We start from the raw sequence: 20780 nt of genomic DNA, 5'->3' as shown, positions 1-20780 counted from the left end.
TTATTAAATAACAGAAAAAGTCCATTTGCGAGTATAAATTTTCCATAAGCGATATCGAGAGGACGCGTTGAAGGAAACAATAAGATCGAAAAGACAAATTGTGGTGAGATGAGATGAGACATGAGAAAGGAATTAATTAAAACCGAAAAAATCGATGAATTTTTCGTTTATTAATAATAATAATCACGATAAATAATCAACAATATCTATGTCCAAGCTGTGCTTTGATTCAATGTTCGTATATTATTATTAAGATTTATCGTTTCTCTATTTCACAGATTTCCGGCTGATCTCTCTCTCTCTCTCTCTCTCTCTCTTTCCTCTGTTTTTCAAAAATTCAACACTTCTCTTGACGATAGTCGCTTCAAACTCAAAAAGAAACAGGGGACAGTTGTTTATTTCAGCTACACTTTCTTTCGCATCAATAAAATAAAATAGATGTATCAAGGTGTATATATAACATATACATATTTGAAAAAAAAGAAAACAGAAGAAAAGTGCAACTAAAACGAACAGATTTGGAGATACGAGCCGGTGTAATTTCGCAAAGAATAGCATTTCGAAATTTCTTCTCGAAATAATGATGTTTACATGATGTTATCAACGTGACAACATGTAGAAGGTATCGTTCAAGCCAGCCATTTCTCAGGATTTATATATAAATACACCGCTAATAAAGAAAACAATTACAGAATAATTAATCTTTATAACACGCGCACCACACCTAGAGTTATAATAAAAATCAATTTATTTGGAAAGAATTGCTCTTAACGTGCAAGAGTTTCAACTCTACAATTAAACGCGTTCTATATGCATTTTTATGCAGCAGCATAAATCCTTTTCGATCACATTATTTATTCGATTCGAGTATAATTCTTGTAGAACGGTGCGATTCATATCTGTACATAATATATGGCTAGAATGTCATCAGTTTAATATTTTTCTATCGTCGATACGTTTGCATTTTTTTTCTGCGCAAGACGTACTTTTTTCCCTTTCTTTGAAATCGGAAGACATTTTGCAGAGCGTATCCCATGTGTACTTCTTTGAAACAAAAAGGAATATAGACGATGTGCGATTTCATTTAAAACTAAATAATGAAATGTAGCATTAAAAAGAAAGAAAGAAGTTACTGATCTAAAAACTTAATTTTAACACCTTCAACACGCCCATAAAATTCTAATTTGACCTTCAAAACCCTTAACTCTTCTACATTACTCTCCTTTCAAATTTTATGCTACTTCGTTTTCTAGTTTCTCTCTTGAAAAAAGGAACCAAATTGCTTGAACTTTATGTTTTTTGTCGCAATGATATGTATATACATGCAAGTATAACTGCTGTGACCCGGAATTCAAGTGCGAGAGTTCAATTTTATGCTACATATAAGATGATTTATTTTAATCGATCCAGCTAAATAATTCGAAAACAAATTTTTGTGAAAACTATTTTAAATAAAAGTTATTATATATTTGGTTTCAAAGAGGATATAAAATATTATATATCTAAAGAATAATCGAATTATGACCAAAAAATTCGAGATACAAAGAGTAAATATGGAATAAAAAAAATGTAAATTCAAAGATTTTAAAATAATCTTGATATTTCAACTTAAATTAAAATCATCAAGATTTTATATTACTTTCAAAATCAAACAACTTATATCTAATTTAAAGGAAACAATATCATTCTGAGTTATTCAATTGAATCGATTAATAAAATAAATCATCCTATGTCTATATGTATATCTTTAAATTTTTATACATATAAACCTAAAAAATTGTATTTTTATATCTTCAATTTTCTGCAGCTTTACATTCTGTTAAAAATATTAACAAATAGATTTTATGTTTGCATAACTGCATTTTTTTTTATAATAATTAACATATTACAAAGTTGTTGCCAAAAACAACTCAATATATATGTATTTTTAAAATATATGTATAAAAAGATAATTTATATTTATTATATTACATTTAAATATTATTTGATCGTTTCAATTGTTGAAATTAAATCTTGAAAATTAAAATTATGTTACAAATTTTTTCGTACTTCTTCAATTATTTCGCAAGAAACAAAACGATCTAATATGATATATAATTCTTCTTAATCTTAGAAAGTTTTTTTCCTTATCACATGTATGTTCTTTTCGAAAAAGAATTCGAATGTTCGACTGCTGTTTTTTTTTCGCATAACTAATTCCGGGAACATGCTTAATACGCAAAAAGAGATTTCTTCGTTACTGAAGCGATTTCATTAATGCATGTCAAAAATTCGCCATGTGACAACGTGTCGTTGGTTTAAAAGTATGGTAAATCGCTCTGTTGGGTCGATCAGAAGTTCGTCAACTACAATTAAAAAAAAAAAAAAAACAAAAAGAAAAGAAAAAGATTTGGATAGCCGAGAATCTAGAGAAAATCAATATAATGATAGCGACAGTGCTAGGGATAACGACTTAAGGCTCCTGGATCCACGTCAGAGGTGAGAAAACACGCGTTAAAAATTCTTAGATGCCGTTTTGAAATGAAAATATTGCTTTAGCACACTTTTAAAATACCTCGAAAACTGTTCTTTTTTCTTCATAGTTTATCAACTGTGAAATGATCAGACTGTCAGACAAACTTATATATCATATTACACTCATTTTGCAATTTGTTGATTGATATAAAGGGAAAAGAATAAGTATTTTAAGAGTGTGCTAAAGCTATCTGAAGTGCCACTTTACCGAAATGGCATCTAAGAATTTTTAGCATGTGTCTTCTAAGCTCTGACGTCACAATTCCAAGGTCGACGAAGAGTCAGGAGCCTTAACGCGCCGAGACATGATTGACAGGCACGAATATGTCTTCTAAATGCTCCAGCTTGCTAGTTAACGTTCCCTCTAATTATGCTGGCGTATGATAGCGTTTTAGTCATTTTGCGGCAAGTCGATCAGTTTTTATATCTGAAAAAGACATCTTTTATATACACAAGGTGTCCCATAGGAAATTGCTGAAACTAATCAGCTGTCATTTTTTAATGCATGCAGTTATTGAGAAAACAAAAATTGTGTTTTGTGCAAATTCAAATGGTGCGCACCTCGAAAATATTTATCATTAGCTTACATATGTGATTATTAGTACATTTTTCATTACATTTTATCAATAAAATAAACTAGCATGCAAACATTTTATTTATATTATTTATATTACAAAACTGTAGACTTTCCTCTTTCCAATACAATTTTTGTTTTTTCAATAACTGCATGCATTAAAAAATGACAGCTGATTAGTTTCAGCAATTTCCTATGGGACATTCTGTAAAACGTATTTTTTTCTGTTTATCAGTATAATAGATTAATGAAAGAAATTCGTTAGAAAACTAAACGCAAGACAGAGAATTTTTTCCATGATAATTCACTTACAAGATTATTTCAGTCGAGACGAAAAACGGACCATCAGTATTATTGATATATTAATATCATTATAATTTGTCATCATTGTAATCATTTGTAATCATTGTTACTCTTTTTTATTCATTTTTAATACACATTTTTAATATCCTTAGTCTGACTGAAACCTTCAGAAAATTATAATCTGGAAATAGAATTTGTCTTGCGAGGAAAGTGTGATAATTAATTTAATTTAATTTCTTTCTTATTTTAAACTGATCTCGCAGCAATGACCATGTATGAAGATTCGAAACCAGTATAGTTCCAAGAAAACTTAATTTTCCGTAAAAAAGTGTCATAAAAACAGTTATCGTTTTATTAATGCAAATAAATAAAGAAGAATCTTCGAATATAGGCTCAGTGAAATTATATCGGTTTCGATCCTGCGTTGTTTCTGATAAAATAATGTTATGAGATGTCAAATTATTACGCATCCTTTTTTTTGTCAGTTTTGTTTTCGTCAGTTAGAATCACGCGTTTTTAGCAGTTATTAGAGTTATTAGAGAACGACCAATTTTCTATATATACGCTAAATTACATCAATAGCACAAATGGTCTTTCTCCAATTCTTATCCTCAAAGCTGAGTTTTTTTGCAATGTAGTAATAACAAATTGCTAGACATTTGATTACACATTGTTTACAGTTTGCTTTCAAACCAGAGTCTGCCGGGTCGGTGAATCATTTTAAGCAATTATCGATTAAAGAAAAACCAGTTCTCGAATGCATTCTTAAGTAAATTCGGCGATAGAAGAACTCATTTGCCACCGAATTATTACGTCAACAGCATAATAAGTTTTCTCTTAATCGTCGGTACTTTCTCTCTCTCTCGATTAATTTTGCAGATATTTAACTCTGTCTAAAAATATCTACACATAATCTAATGCAATATATACAGCAATATATAATGCAAATATGTACAGTTGAATGTTCGTATAGTAAACTCTTGTATTCTGCGACCTTGTATTGTGAAACACAACTCAATAATAAACATCTCATGTCTTTTCTCTTGCGCTAAGTCTCTTCCTATTTATTATTTGTCACGTGATCGCGTGATAACATAAAGAATGAGAAAGCAAGTGAGGATTGACATTTTCATTCTACGACGCATGTGCCATTAAAAAAAAATAAGCAAGAAAGAAATCTGTGTGTATGTGTGTGCAAAAAAATTCACAATAAAAACGTTCTTTGGTCTCTCGACGAAATTCACGATACGGACATTCGACTGTATTTAATTACAGTCGCATTTAATTATCAGTTAAAGAGGGACCATTTTTTTCTCAATATAAACATAAGATATAATAATTATGAATTTGTCATCAAATTGCATCGCTCTGATCTGACGAAAGACATCCTCTTTCAATTATTATTATTTCGGTATTCTTATATATTCCTCTTAAATTGATATTTTCGTCGAGCTTCGATACCACGGTGTCTTAAAGTATAAAACGATGATGATGCAAATGACATTACTAGACACATTAGATTACACATTCTTTTAGTTTATATCTTTAACTAGAGTAAACGCATTCAGCGGTTATTTAAAGTTAAAGAAGGACCAATTCCTACATATATATATATACATTGAATCTGATTCGGCAACAATATAGTATCATTAAGGCTCCTAAGTCATATTGCTTTTTATAGCATCAGAAATAGCAAATTATATAAGTTGTTTTTTCCACTCTCTCTCTCTCTTGCATATATTGTGCACATAAATTAGTTTTTTTACATGCAACTCTCAATAATAATAAAAAAAAAAATACCAAAAAATTGACGAAATATTTTCTTAAATAATTTAATTCATATATATATATATATATATATATATATATATATATATATTTATATATTTTTTTTATTATATAAAATGCGCTGACTCCTTTTTCATTTATAAAAATTGATATCTGAAAGCTCAATTTGTATGTTATAGCAAATATATGAGTTTTATTTATATATATGTATATTCCATATTTGCTATATGAAAGTAATTTTACAAATCGAGAAAGGAAACAGCACGTTTCATAAATTTCATCAAACAAGAGTTTTGTGTTAAACATGCGACAAAGATTTTTTTTTTTTTATTTCAACATATACGAGTTTCCTGATGTCATAAACGCGTTCAATATGACTGATAACCGTTGATGACGGGATGAGAAACCTTAATCTCTCGCCGAGTCGCGCGTCGCTGTACTACGCTAATAACTTCTCGCTCTCTAAAAGGTGAAAAAATCCTTATATCTATAAACTCCGCAATGAAATATATAGGGTGTCCCATTTTAATCGATCACCCCCAAAATTTTTTTATTTATTGTACAACAAAATGTTTCAAACAAAAATTGTTCGATTTAAAGAGGGACAAAAGAAGGATATTACTGACTTTTTTTTAAAGAACGATTTTCAAGATCATTTTAAGATCAATGTTTTTAAAATTTAATTGCTTTTTTAAATGGAACCACTGTATTATTTTTATATAATCGATTCCTGACAACATTCACTTAAAATGGCCAAAAAGTGAATAATTTATGACATATTTTATATTTGAATTCGACATAATTTTACATAAACTATCTTGTAAAACACTAATCTTTCGACGATCTTATTTCAATACTTTCATTCACAAAATAACACGAATCAATTGGTGTAAAGACACATAGACGTTTTAAAAAAAAGTATGTAAATTGTATAACAGCAGGCACATATCTTTTCTTACAAACAGCTATATTTTTTTATATCAATCGACTCTTTTCATTATTTTATGAATAAAAGTTCAGTTGTCAAAAAATATATTTTAAAGTTTACATAAAATTACATCAAATTTAAATATAAAATATCTCATGAACTATTCATTTTTTGATCATCTAACTTCTTGTGCCGAAAGTTGCGAAAGTTGCGAGGAATCAAGAAAAGCACCCTTTAGAAAAGTCTGTAGCACCAGATCTTCTGTCCCCCTTCAAATGTTCGTTCAAAACATTTTGTTGTACAATGTCCTGTATCAATAAAAAGAAAATTGACGGCGATCGATTAAAAAAAACGGGACACTCCGTATATCGCATTTACAACATGGACATCCTCGTCAGAAGATAATTAGAAGATAATTCGTCATATAACTCCGCTGCGATCTGATCTTCCTTCTTGACAACGTTAAAAAGGAAAAAAAAAGAAAAAAAAAAGAAAAATGAGGAAAAGAAGAGCGAAGCGATTCAAGCCATGTTTGATTGGCTGGAGTCAGTGTTCTGTGTATTGGTACTGATGGTGTTGGTGGTGGTGATAGGACTGGTAACGCTATTATCATTAGAGTTACCGCTAGCGCTGGCGGCGGCGTCCGATTGACCGCCACCACCTCCGCCGCCCACACCTCCGCCAGGATTATTCCCCTCCGTACCGGTGGTAGTAGCGGTGGCGGCCGACGACTGCATGTACTTGGGTATCAGCATGCTGTTGAGGACCGGCTGGATGCGCAGCTCGTGCTCGGTGAAGTTGAAGAGCGGCGGTAGCTCACGACCGCTCGGCAGCCGCGTCCCCTGCTCGCGCAGCTCGTTGAAGAAGGAGTGCGCGCACGCCTGCAGCGGCGTCATACGGAGCGACGGGGTGTACTCCAGCAGCCGCGCCACCAGGTCCATCGCCTCCGGCGGGGTGCGCGCCCTGAATACCTGAAAGCATCGATCGAACTTATATCTGACCTCTATTCAGAGCGACAGTTGACAATTCTGTTATTCGACGATTATGAGAGCGAGAACAATCCGTTATGTCGTATCATCTTTGTCGTGTATACGATCATTTTATGACGAAGCAATGAGTAGATTGAATAGTTGGTAGATATTGAGGCTCCTGGTCCCTCGTTGATTATGTTGGAATCGTGATGTCAAAGGCAGGGAAACACAGGCTAAAAGTTGTTAGATGCCTAGTTTCGAAATAAAAAAGATCTTTTGATGAAACAGCATAGTTTTAGCGCACTCTTAAAATATCTCGAAAACTACACAGTAGGAAAATTTGTGTTTTTTTTGTTAAAAACGGTCCCCGTTAATATTTTTCTGTTAAATATTTATAACATATTCATGTGTTAATTTAATATATGGCTATATATATTGCTTGAAAAAAATGTGAAAATAAAATGTGCATCGATTTTTAATTTTACATAATAAATATGTTCTGTTTTATTAGTGACAAGATTTATCTGTCAAAATTTACAGAAAAAAAATGTTGATTTTTTATTTTATAATATAAGTGGGAATGATAACATCTAAAATGCACATATCTTTAGTTAATTTTTACATTAAAACTATGTTAACTTTACAAAAAATTTATTTTAAATTACTTGAAATGTTGCATTTATTTTGTGTTAAAATATTAACACAGTATTTCAGACAAAGTATAATATGACGATCATTTTATGGTTGTTGATTGACTGTCAAAGGAAAAGAATAATTGAAATAGCTGAAATAGTGTCTCATCAAAACATTTTTTCATTTAAAAATGGCATCTAAGAGTTTTCAGCGTGCGTTTTCTCACTTCTGATGTCATAATTTAACATGCGACGAGGATCTAGGAGCCTTAATGGGTATAGTCCAGTTCACACTCCAATTTGATAGCTTTGTCTTCTGAATGTAAGAAGAAGAAAGATTGAAGATGAAGAATGTGTTGTTTTGAAGGGCCAACTGAACTGCTCCCTGCTGTAAGATTATTAAAGACTGAAAGTTGTATGAATAATTAGTAGCTAGAATAGAATATTAGTGATTTTTAGCCTCTAATGCAGATATTGTAAAATTGGTTAAACTTTTTGTATTGTAGAATCTATAAGACACCATCTAATCTTTAGACCGACAAATGTTTTATTTATTTTAAATTATTTTATATTTTAAAGTGTAAACAGATTTCGTTCTTGAAAACAGTATATTTATTTAATACATAATTTGCCACAAAATATGTTGACTTTATATATTATAACGTTTCATCCTGTATAAAGAAAATTTTAAAATCTTTGATTATTAATTTGTAGAAAAAAATTACAAAATATGAAACAATACATCCATTTGCAATTGACATTAAAACCATATATTGAAACTTATAATTTTTATTTTAGATTTTTAATCAATGCTCTAAGCATCTGTTAAATGTAATGCAGATTAGATATAAATGCAATAATAAATCAGTTTAAGACCGTTAATTTGGATTAATCTCAGATATTTAATCTCAGATTTATTATCAATATATTCAACAATTTTTAGATCGACTGAAAATTGTGAAAGTTGGAAAAATATTTCCTCTCTGTACAATCAAACATTGTATTTTTAAAATATTTAAAAGTTAAGAAAGTTTTATAAATTCCAACGATAATTTTTTGCATAATAAATATTATAAATTGTTATCATTGAAAGAGTGATTTTAATCACATTCCGCTTTGCCAGACTTCAGTTCTTATATTTCATTTTGTGATGCTTAAAAAGATAGCTTATGCTTGCTGAGGATAGAAGGCGAAATGATTATGATTGATATTATCTAGAAACACCTGTGCCATATGGTATTTTACACACACATCTATATACAAGGTGGAAAAAGTACGAAACATCTATTCTATTTCGAAAACTATGGATTTCATAAAATAATTATTTTAAACAAAAATTACAGTCTTTCAAATATTGCATCGAATGGCGATATCACTTTGCGAAGGTCATATGAGGGTCATCTTGAATGTTTTAAACAGGAACTTCCATTTTTTATTGCATATTCCTAACTGATGTCAAGATGTAAAAAAAAAAAGAAAAAAAAAGAAAAAAAAGAAAAAAAGTTTCAAAAATCAGCTATAAGAATATGTAATAAAAGGAAATACTGTTTATAACATTTAAAAAAATCTTTACATGATTTTCACAAGGTAATCCAAAGTTAAAATAATATCATTCGACACTTGAATTGCAATATTTAAAAAATCTGATTTTATAAAATCAACTTTTATTTAAAATATTTTTTTTCTAAAATCCATACTTTCATCAAATATCAAGGCATTCCGTTATTTTTCCTCCATCCTGTATATGTATGTGTGATATTCAAATAAGTACAATGTAAGTAAATATGTATATACATCTAAAATGAACAACACAGATTCCAAAAGCCACTACTCTCGATAGACACGAAAGGCCAAAATATGTTATTCATTCTTTATATGTAACGCAAAAATGCAAATCTCAAATATCACCAGAAGAACATCAGAGTAAGTGATACTTTTAATCATTTTCAGTCGCCACAACAAATATCAGAGGTACGTAGATCGTTAGTAACGTTAACAGATAAAGATGGACCGGATAATAGAGGAGATTCTCACATTTAGGAATTACATTAAATTGCTCATAATTATTTTTTCCCCTTCCTTTTCGAATCTCTTTTTAAAGTTAGTTTATCTGAATAGATTGAAAAAAGAGTCTCTGCACGCTATTGCCGAATACTAAACTCCAGAAGTTTGGATGTTAGTATGAGCCAAGGTATAGAAAGTTTATGTACCAGTTAAGACTTGTTGCAAGTCGGACCACTTACTCTAATCTTCTGGTGCTCCATGGAACACACAGGTGTTTCACTGCTTCGTTGAAGCATATACTGCAAACCACGAGTACATGTATTGATATGTACTGTTTTGATGTCATCAATCGAGTTTTAAAAATATATTTTCTTTTTTTTTTTCAAGTATGTAAATTTCATCAAAAATTCGACCCTATCTTGTCTAAAATTTATATATGTTTTTAATAACTAATCCAGATATCTGAGAAAAACTAAGACAATCTCTATTACTTTTCTTAAATACAGATTTAAGGCGGAAGTAGGTTTTTCGATTATTCCTAAGTTTTTAGTCACAAAGTGATAGACACATGTGTGAAACAAGACGGAGACAATCACGAGATAAAGAGAAGTGTGTGGAAAATGTCGCTGGATATGTGTATCTAAGTGTCTAAATATGTATTATTTGTAAGTAAAATAATAATCTTTACCTTTTGCCAAGGATGCGATTTAATTTGTGGAAATTTGAATTCAGTATAATTGGGATTCATCTCACGTATCTGATCGCGCGTAGGCGTACCAAGAACTTTGATAATTTCTACCAACTGATCAACACCGCTATCGCCAGGGAAAATCGGTTGGCCTAGCAGCAGTTCTGCCAACACGCAACCTGCGCTCCAAACATCTGTCGAGGAAATAAGAAAGGTATATTAAGAGAATTAAATTAACTTAATAATTAAGAAAAATATATCAAGAGAATTAATTTAATTAATTAATTCTTTCAGAGAAGAAATATAATAATCGTACTATACAAAAAATTAAATAAACAATTTTTAATATAATTTTCTACAGATTTTTCATTTTTTGTTATATTTATGGAAGTCTAAGAGATTTCAGTTAATATATATAAATTTGTTGAAGATTAAATAATTATTTTAAGAGAATTGATTAAATTAATTAAATAATTAATTTTTCTAGAGAAAAAATATAATAGTTATATTAAAAAAAATATATTATACAGCAAATTAAATAAAAAATATTTTAATATACAATTTCTATATTTTATCATATTTTAAAATTTTTATTTATTATATTTATGAAAGTTTAAGAGATTTTAGCTGATAAATCTGTTGAAGATTAAATAATTCCTTTAAAAAAAAATTAATTAAATTAGTTAATTCTTCTAGAAAAGAAATATAATAATTATATTTAAAAAAATATACAAAAAAATAAAATAAAATAAATTTTAATATAATTTTCTACATATTTTATTTTATTTTTTGTTATATTTATGGAAGTATGAGATTCCAGCTGAGAGATATCTGTGATTAAAGATTAAATATATATACGAGAGTATTAAAAAGCGATAATAACAAGGATGATTCCTCAGGTTTTAAAACGTGTCAATCAAGATTTGTAGTACTCACCGATCTTTGTAGTATAATCGATAGCACCAAAGATGAGCTCAGGTGCACGATAATAGCGACTGCAAATGTAAGACACGTTGGGCTCGCCTTTCACTAGATGTTTAGCCGAACCAAAATCGCATAGCTTCAAAACACCGGTATCTGGATCTAAGAGTAGATTTTGCGGCTTAATATCTCTGTGGCAGATACCCAACGAGTGAATGTACGCCAACGAACGGAACAGTTGATACATATACAGCTGCAAAAAACCCCAAAAGATTAACTTCTTCATCTTTTCTGTACTTATACGTTCATACAAGTTGGCAAAGATTTTTTTATTACATAATAATTATTAATTTTATTTAAAAATATGAAAAAAAACTCACCTTAATGAAGCTGATTGGTATCGTCTGCTTGCTTTTGCTATAATGTCGAGCGACTTTGTACACAGTTTCGGGTATATATTCCAGGACTAGATTGAGATAAACCTCGTCCTTCTAAAAAAAGAAGAGAAAATGACAATTCTACGATGTTCGTGAAAGAGAGATCTGTCTATGGGTATTTGTCGTCTCAAAGACACACTACTTCAAAACCAAACATTATGCATATTCTAAAAAAAATATGTATGAAATGTTTCACTTCCAATTCGCAATCTAAAAAATGACAAATTCTTTTCAATCAAAATCTAAGAAATTTTTTTTAAATTATTATTAGCACTCTTAATTATTTTGGCTGTAATTTTTAGAATATAAAAATATAATATGTTCAACTTTTAATTGTTTCTTCGAGAAAGCTTTCTTTCAAGTTATTAATATTTCGAGATTTTTTTTCGGTAAAAAAATCGATCAAAGGGTCTTTGATTAAAATTAGTTAATTATAGCAATTAGTAAATTACAGCGATTGTAGGCCACTATTTCATCTTGTTTATGTTTTGAATTACACGTTATTATTTTTCTTAGACACCACACATCGACGTCTTCATGTTATTAACATTTAAGTTATACACACGTCTTTCAAAAGAAGTTACGAGATAACAAGACTAGCGAAGCAGCGTGATAAATTCAGTAAAAAAAATAAAAGACTTAAGAAATGACGTTTCAAAAAAAGAATGATACGAATAATGTGAAGATGTAAGTTTCTATGTAAAAGCGAAAATTTGCCTACAATTTTTTCTTTTTCACCAAAAGGGGGGACTTTCGCACAAAACTACTTAGGGTGTGCTTTAACTTACGTCAACGTGAAAAACCGGATTAGTCGCGGTTAAGATGTTCTAAAAGAACATAACAATGTGGCATGCATTAAATAAACTTTCCTTTCGCTTTACTTTATAGAGAGACACACGTTATATAAATGATAAATCAAATAGCAATAGAATTAAATAATCAAAACGGCGGTATATAAATAATAAATAATTAACATCTCGCATACTCGCATATATATATATATATTTCGCATCATTTTTCCACGAGTCTCGACAGAAGAAATGACAGAATTTTTGTATGACAGATAAAAGCTCATCTTCGCTTAAAATTTATAGAAGGCTCAGAGATAAGATAATTACCTTATCACCACTAGAGTAAAAGAAATATTTGAGTTTCACAATGTTGCAGTGCTCGAGGCGTCGCATAATTTGTAATTCTCTGTTCTGAAAAAGAATCGTAAAGAACCTCATTATTTATTTAATATACATATATTAACATGTATTATTAAATTTGTCAAATAAAACACTAATATATGATAAAATATAAAATAAAGTAAAAAGTAAAATACATAATCAAATATAAAATAATATAATGTAAAAAAATATAAAATAAAATAAAAAATGAAAAAAACATATATAATAAAAAATGAAATAAAAATGAAAAATATATATTGTATAATAAAATAAAATATTTTTTATTAAATATAAAAGATGCTTACTTTAAATCGCTTATCCTGGAGAACCTTCTTGATCGCGACCATCTCGCCCGAATCGCAGAGTTTGGCCTGGTATACCACGCCGAAGCTGCCATTGCCGATGACCTTGGTGTCGGTGTACGCGACTTCTTGGGGACGATCTGGACCAGCACCAGGAGTCGCCACCACGGTCGTTACCTTGCTGCCATCCTTGCCTGCAGGGTACATTGCACCACCCATAGAAACAAATCGGAAAAGACCACGGTACAGGAAAAGTAGAAAATAAAAATGGAACACCAAACTTTTTCTCTAAAAGCAGAAAGAGGCGGAATTTTTTTTTTCCGAAGATTTTTGCGTGCGCTCCACTATTTCACAAAAATAGTGAAAATAAGAAAGTGTCATCCATATCGATGATAATTGTTGGACATTAAATAACATCGGAATATTAATTACTTATTGATGAAATTCGATGTGCTAATTTATAAAAGTTTATATTATGGGGCATTCCACTTTTGATTTGCTTAATTTTTTTTCATATTTTTGCCTACTTCAAAAAATTAAAAATATGGAAATTTTCTTTTCTGGCCCTTAAAACTTCGAAATAATGTAAAATGTCAAAAAGTGAAAGACTTGAAAAAAAATTCATAAAATATTCTTAAAAAATCGAAAATATTTGAATCCCTTCTTCGCCAATAGCTCAAAAATTTGATTTTCAAGTTAAAAATGTTATACATTTTTTTTGAAAAAATTGAAGGGGTCTCAGTAATAAAAATAAAATAATTTTGATTAAAATAGACTAAAACACTATTAAATACTATAACACCTTTTTCTTTTAATTTTTTCAAAACATTTTTTTCCAAAAATACATTCAGACAAAAAAAATGACCACCTTTGTAATGACAATATTTTTTATTCTTCAACTTACTTAGAATTTTTAAATCAATTTAGAAAAACTATAACTCTGATATCGATAGGGATAAAAATCTAAAAAAATTCACGGTTACTTTTAACAGTTACAAAAATATGAAAAATATAAAGCAAAAAAGTTGTTGATTTGTTGGAATGTCCCATGTACTTCATAGTGTATTATATACAAATTTTCATATAAATTTCGTTATTAATTATTTTGATGATTCTCGCTAATAGAGTGACATTACATTTCATAGAAATTGTTTGTCGTGTTAAAAATTGCAATTCCGAAAATCGTTACATAAATTACAATATATCTCGGTTCTACGGTCACCGCTGCTATTTTCACGTGTAGTTCTCGGACATGGGCCTACATACAGCGACCAGGAATAGCCTAATCCTTGATTTGTTTTCGTCACTACTACCACTTTCGAGTTACGCGAATAAACCACCATGTGATATATATATATATATATATATATATATATATATATATATTTAATGAGAAAAATTGTTCGAAAAATCTAATTAAAATCTACACAGTAGGAAAATTTGTGTTTTCTTGTTAAAAACGATCCCCGTTAGAATTTTTGTGTTAAATACAATATTTAACACATTCATGTATTAATTTAACATATTGCTGTTGTGTTAATTGAACTTAAATGTTCAATTATTAAAACACCTGAAAATACACAATGTGCATCTATTTTTAATTTTACACAGTAAGTATGTTCTGTTTTATTAATGATAAGATTTATCTGTTCTTTATAGAAAAAATGTTGATTTTTTATTTTATAATATACTTTATAATATATTATATCGTCACTTATAAGTAGGGATGATAAAATCTAAGAGATGAACATATTTTTAATTAATTTTTACATTAAAACTATATGTTAATTTTACACAAAATTTATATTAAATTACTTAAAGTTTTGCATTTACTTTTCGTTAAAATATTCCGCGAGTTTAATTTCAATGATTTTTCATTCCTTTGAGTTAGTTCTTCAATATACTTATAGGCAAACATATTTGTTTTTTTGAGATTCTGTTTGCGGACGTAGAAAATAAACGTGAGGAAGATATGTTTACGTGAAACGAGTCAATGTACAATTGCACATTGAGGATTTTCTATCGATGATATATAAAGGGAGGACGACCTTGATAATTTCTGATAAACAGATGATGTAAAGTATCACAATCTAGTCGCAGAGTCTTTACATTCTCGTGTCTCGCACAATGTGAACTTCATTCTGGAAATAGATTTGAGTAACGTGTACTTTTGCCATTTTACGCAAGTCGCTAATTTGTGTTCTTGCAAGTTGTCTTTATCGACTACGTCACTTTTCTTGTCACATTTTTCCTTCGAAATGACCAGCATCAGACATATATATGTTGCAAGTTATTTTAACTTTGCAATATATATATTGCTGATTCATAGAGATAAAATAACTCATTCGAGTCTTCCTCTTCTTATGTATATTATTATGTATAGTAAAGTGTATGATGCATAATGTAATAAAAAGTTATGACAAAAATTATGATTATACATTTTTTTAATAATATACATATTTTGTTTTTCCTTATTATATTTTATTTTATTATTTAATATATATGTTTTTAATAAAGACCTCGCTCTTTTTGTTTTGACAGATACGAGACACACATGTTCTCCGTTTAATTTATTAATAATAAATATGTTAAATAATAATTAGAAAATAATAACATCATTAAAAATTAATTTCAAGTAAATAATTTTTATTATTTTTTCGTGTATTAACATATATGAAAGTAAAAGCCATAAATGTAAAAAATACATGTGTGACAACAAAAATTGTAATTTTTAAATATATAATGGAAAAAATTAGTCTGACATAATTTCGCAACAAAAGCTAAAATAAGCAGAAAAAGGTGTAAAAAAGATGTATGAAATATGTGTTTTGTTGTTAACGAAACGAAACTGTTAAGAGATGAGCTCCGAAACGAGCGAGTCACCTGCTTTAGAGTCACCTTCCGTAGACAAATACGAAGTTTCTGATCCGCGAATGCACCGAACGATTAATCGCCACGTGGATGGTGTCTTGCTTCCTGACATGTTCGCAATTCGCGACATCTTCACCATCAATCGTCGATATATACATCGAGAATCGCGAGCTAAATTTTCATTCGTTTTGTACTTCGCGAGATTAACATCGAAACCATTTTTTAAAAATAGAAGAAAAGAAAATGTTCGATTATTTAATCACTAAAATTTCTTTCGGAGACAATCTATAATTTTAGATAGAATTTTTTGACCTATAATTTGTAACTATAGACAATATAAAATCAGCGGAAATTTATATTTCATTGCGAAATTTAGCCAGCAATCTAACAGTCATCAATTTCATCCGTACACAAGAAATTACTGTTATTACCATAATTGCATTGACAATGGATATAAGAATTTTGTATTTGATTTATCACTGAAGGATATCGATAAAGTGAGTTTGCAAAACTTTTTCTGTATTCTTCTTCTACGGAATCGGACGAATACGTCGATTTGTGATACTGAACTTGTCGATTAAATTAAATTACAATATAAAATATTAAGAGAAGTGTTATTTTTCATAAAAAAAAAACATAAATAATCCTAATTAAGAAGTACATACCTATATGCATATATATATAACATAATTATATTAAGCTCTCATATAATATCCAAAATATTTTTTAATATAACATGAAATACATATTTTTCAGTTTTTATATTTTTTCATTTTTTTATATTAAAAGAGATTTTAAAGTATTTTTCCAGGCCATTTTTTTAAAACAATGAAAATAAATAATTGAAAAAATTCAAAACTAATATGTTGAAAACTAAACATGATAAAATAGCCACGATAAAAAATCGCAATAAAACACATTTAGGTGTCTACAAATATGAATTGTTTAGAAAAATTGATAAAACGAATATTAGAGGCGACCTTATCGATTTGAATAACTTTGAAGTTGTTGCAAAAAGAAGACCACTGAATAGCCTTCAACAAACATTAACTGTCGCTCACTTCTAGTTATAAAGTTTTCAAGTTTTAAGCATCAGAAGATGCTTAAAACGTCGTTCGATGTTTTGAATGCAAAACGAGATCTAAAAAAAACGTATAGTTCTACTTATTAAATTTTTGACTTTCCAAACAAGCAGGTTTGTTCCAAACAAAATTTTTTAATGTCCGATTTCAGCACGACACTCGAGCAAAGGGTGTCGTGCTGAGTATATATCGCAGTTCTAGGGAGAGTTTTGGTTAGTTCTCGTAGAGTTCTATGCTCTGCAATTATTTTCACTAATAGTTCCGGCGAGTAAACATTTTTTAATAATTTTTAAAATTTTTTAATGTCCGATTTCAGCACGACACTCGAGCAAAGGGTGTCGTGCTGAGTATATATCGCAGTTCTATTGTTAAAATCTATCAGGAACTCTAGATCTCGTCGAAATCTATCGAAATACATGAATAAAAAATTTTTTTTGCATAAGTGTCGTGCTACGGGAAGTTAGCACGACATTTTTAAAAATTTCGTTTTTTGACCTTAAATTGACAGAACTATTTGCGAAACCTATCAGGAACTCTAGAACTCTTAAAAGTGCTACTAGAACTCATATGTTTTTTTTGAAAATTGAAAAAAGCCGTGCCAACTTCACAGAGTCGGATGAAGGGGATTTTGCTTAGTCGAAAACACATGTGGTAATCATATTTTTAGACTTGTTTCGCATCCGAAGCATTCGGGTGATGTTAGATCTTGCTTTGTGTGGAAAGTTGAAAATTTAAATACGGAATTGCCCGTTTCTGCATCTCGTTTTATTAAGCACCTAACTTTGTAGTAAATAATCAGCGAGCTAAACCTTTTTTGAATGTTGCTCAAAGCTACTTTGATCTTGACCACATATTTTTCGAGGTCATTAAAATCGATAAAATCGATCATTAATAAAATAATCTGATGTAATACTATTTGTCAAAAAAAAAATGTCTTTTATATATCTTTGATACAAACTTTAAAATATAAATGATATAAATGCACAAATTAGGATAATCCTGATAAGCAGATTAATTAATTGGACATCAATATTAGTCTGATTTAAGAGTTTTATATGGTGTTTTAGAGAATTTATTTTTTTTCTCTTGTATAGATTTTTTTTTAATACTTCTAAATGTAGAATAAAATATAATATTAATAATAATATATTTTTTAAAATAAATTATTTAATTGAATAAAAAGTACTAAAAAAATTTAATGAGAAAAAGATGAAGTTTACTGTAAAGGAAATTAATTAATATAATTATTTGATTACTGGTTATTAAATTTTATAAAAATTAAAAACGGACATTCTCTCTCCCCTCTATCAAAATATTTTCTGACACTTTTAAAAAATCCTTAAAAAAAAAAAAAAAAAGTAAAAAAAAAAAAAAGAAAAAATCTAGCAAAGATTGCGAAGGGGGAAAAAATGGGTCAAGTGATGGTCGAAGCTAGAAAAAAAAGCAGCCAACCGGTCGGTTGCGAGTTAGCTAGGCTAAATTCAGCAACATACGACAAAAAACGCAATGAAGCGATGCAGCAGCTGCAACGCGCATATACATATATGCTGTTAGCACAGTTCTTTTATCGCGTTAGGCGCGCATCGGAGGAGACTTCGACCTTTCCGAGACACTCTCATCAGCCCCTACCTGTGAAGCAAGAGAGCTTCAGAGGCTCTCTCGTTGTGACATTTCACACGACTTAAGTGAGGGTTCCTCGACGGTGTTGTTATATCGAGAGCTTCTTTGTGGGCTTCGAGAACGATCGCGCTTGGTTTAACGAAACAGGCCTTTTTTTCAAAAAATAGATTAAACAAACCCAAGAGGGCGGGAGAAAGGTGATTTCAATCTACTGAGAGTTGCGATTTAATCCGATTTTACTGATCCTGTCATTGGTATTTAACACGGAGTTTGCATTAAAGAGAGACCATTTCGCTCTTAATTTTTTACGCGATAAATTAAATATTAAATTTCAAAAAAAAAAAAAAAAAAAAAAAAAAATCACCAGATGTAATAAAATAATTGAAAAAAAATTGTGCACGAAAGAAATGACTGGACGTTTACTTAAGGCTATACAACTAACATTTATCGTTGTGTTACCGTAACGAAAAGAGCCTCCCTCGGCGCGTTCTCGCGGGTAGCAGTATCGAGGGTAACAGATACCCATCAATTTTCCCCTCGTCCGTCCGTTTTTCTTTCACTCTCCCGAACAGATGGAAAAAGCACGAGGCAACACGGTAGGTGCGACCAGGAATAAATACAGTAGCAGAGAGCGGAAGGCGTAAATGTCAGAGGATCACGCGCTCTCTCTCTCTCGATGTACAAAGCGATCCGTACAGGTTTCTGACGACATGATTAATACGTCATCGTGCGGCGGGATTAATCGATCACTCGAACGGAAATCACATCGGCGAGAAATTGCCCTAGAAACCGGATGACGCTCCGCGCGACGCGCCAATGAGCGGCGAATCTTTTTTCTTTCTTCTTTGCCCCGTGACAAGAAGATATTGATTTCCTTTCGATAGAAAATGAGGGGGTACACGTAGGCTGTCTCAGAATCACCGGCAAAGAGATAATATATAATAATACAGTATAATGTATTAAAAAAAATTCTAAAAGTATAATAAAAATTAATTAATTCGAGATATTAAAGAAGCCTTAGATGAAAACCAAGTTGTGGAAAATTCAAACAAACTGAATACATTATTCAAAATTAAAAAATCTATTTTTTATAGAAACTAAAATATATTAATATATTTTAAATTTTATAGAAAAAATATATAATAATATAATAAAAATAATACAATTAAAAAAATTCTAAAAGTATATAAAACGAAAAATTAATTAATTCGATATATTAAAGAAGCCTTAGATGAAAACCAAGTTGTGAAAAATTCAAACAAACTATATGCATTATTCAAAATTGAAAAACATTTTTTTATAGAAACTAAAATATATTAATATATTTTGATTTCTATAGAATATAATATATTAATATAATATATTAATATAAAATATACTAATATACAGATATATTTTTCTAACATTATATAAAATTTTATCTAGAGATTGTTATTGTATTTAGTAGAAATACACAGAAATAAAAATTGTCAGATCAGTTCTTTAATTATTGAGATTATTTAATAAATTTCAGTAAGTTCAGAGATTTATTTATTACAGTCAAAAAAATTGATTACCTTGATTAAACTTTTCAATTAAATATTGTTTTATTAATTAAATATATAAAAATATTTAAATTAAATCTAACAAAACGTATACTTAACTTAAATACTACTATATGTTCAATTAAGAAAATAGTAATTTAGTTAGAAGAATTAGTCGAGTTAACAAATTTTTTTTCAGTGTAAGAATTATAAAATTATATATTTTTTAATTAAAATAAAAGTTAAAAAGTTGTTAATGCAGCTCTTAAATTTATGAATCTAGATATTTATTTATTGGAATAATAAATTATTTTTTTTATTATACGATTAAAATAAAGTTTGGAATTCGAAAATCTGAGTTAAGAAAAAAATTTCAATTTAATTCTTAAATTCACAAATTAAGAATCAAATGAAAAATTAATGACCTCGTAATATTAAAAAAAATACTTG

The 20780-nt window shown here is 29.3% G+C and overlaps 1 protein-coding gene across 9 annotated transcripts in view; it reads right to left on the bottom strand.

Moving 5' to 3' along the window:
* LOC114930320 (glycogen synthase kinase-3 beta) overlaps window positions 1-20780 on the bottom strand; it is a 54780-nt gene that overhangs the window by 4620 nt on the left and 29380 nt on the right. For 3 of the 9 annotated variants that reach the window (XR_014926270.1, XM_085489254.1, XM_029302074.2), the window contains exons 2-7: window positions 13238-13428; window positions 12879-12962; window positions 11704-11814; window positions 11339-11576; window positions 10403-10596; window positions 6730-7078 (exon numbers count right to left, since the gene is read on the bottom strand). Coding sequence is in view for 8 of the 9 variants with exons in the window: in XM_085489254.1 (XP_085345380.1) it covers window positions 6730-7078; window positions 10403-10596; window positions 11339-11576; window positions 11704-11814; window positions 12879-12962; window positions 13238-13428 (1167 nt within the window). In the remaining variant the exon portion in view is untranslated. Of the gene's footprint in view, window positions 1-151; window positions 7079-10402; window positions 10597-11338; window positions 11577-11703; window positions 11815-12548; window positions 12588-12878; window positions 12963-13237; window positions 13450-20780 lie in introns of those variants that run through there. The other 6 variants (XM_029302079.2, XM_029302073.2, XM_085489255.1 and 3 more) reach the window with 5 other exon arrangements.

Source organism: Nylanderia fulva, unplaced genomic scaffold (genome assembly GCF_048542155.1).
Source record: "Nylanderia fulva isolate GAGA-0341 unplaced genomic scaffold, ASM4854215v1 Scaffold8, whole genome shotgun sequence".
Lineage (NCBI taxonomy): Eukaryota > Metazoa > Arthropoda > Insecta > Hymenoptera > Formicidae > Nylanderia > Nylanderia fulva.
Note: the sequence above shows the minus strand (reverse complement) of the source record. Positions and strands in the feature narration are given on the sequence as shown.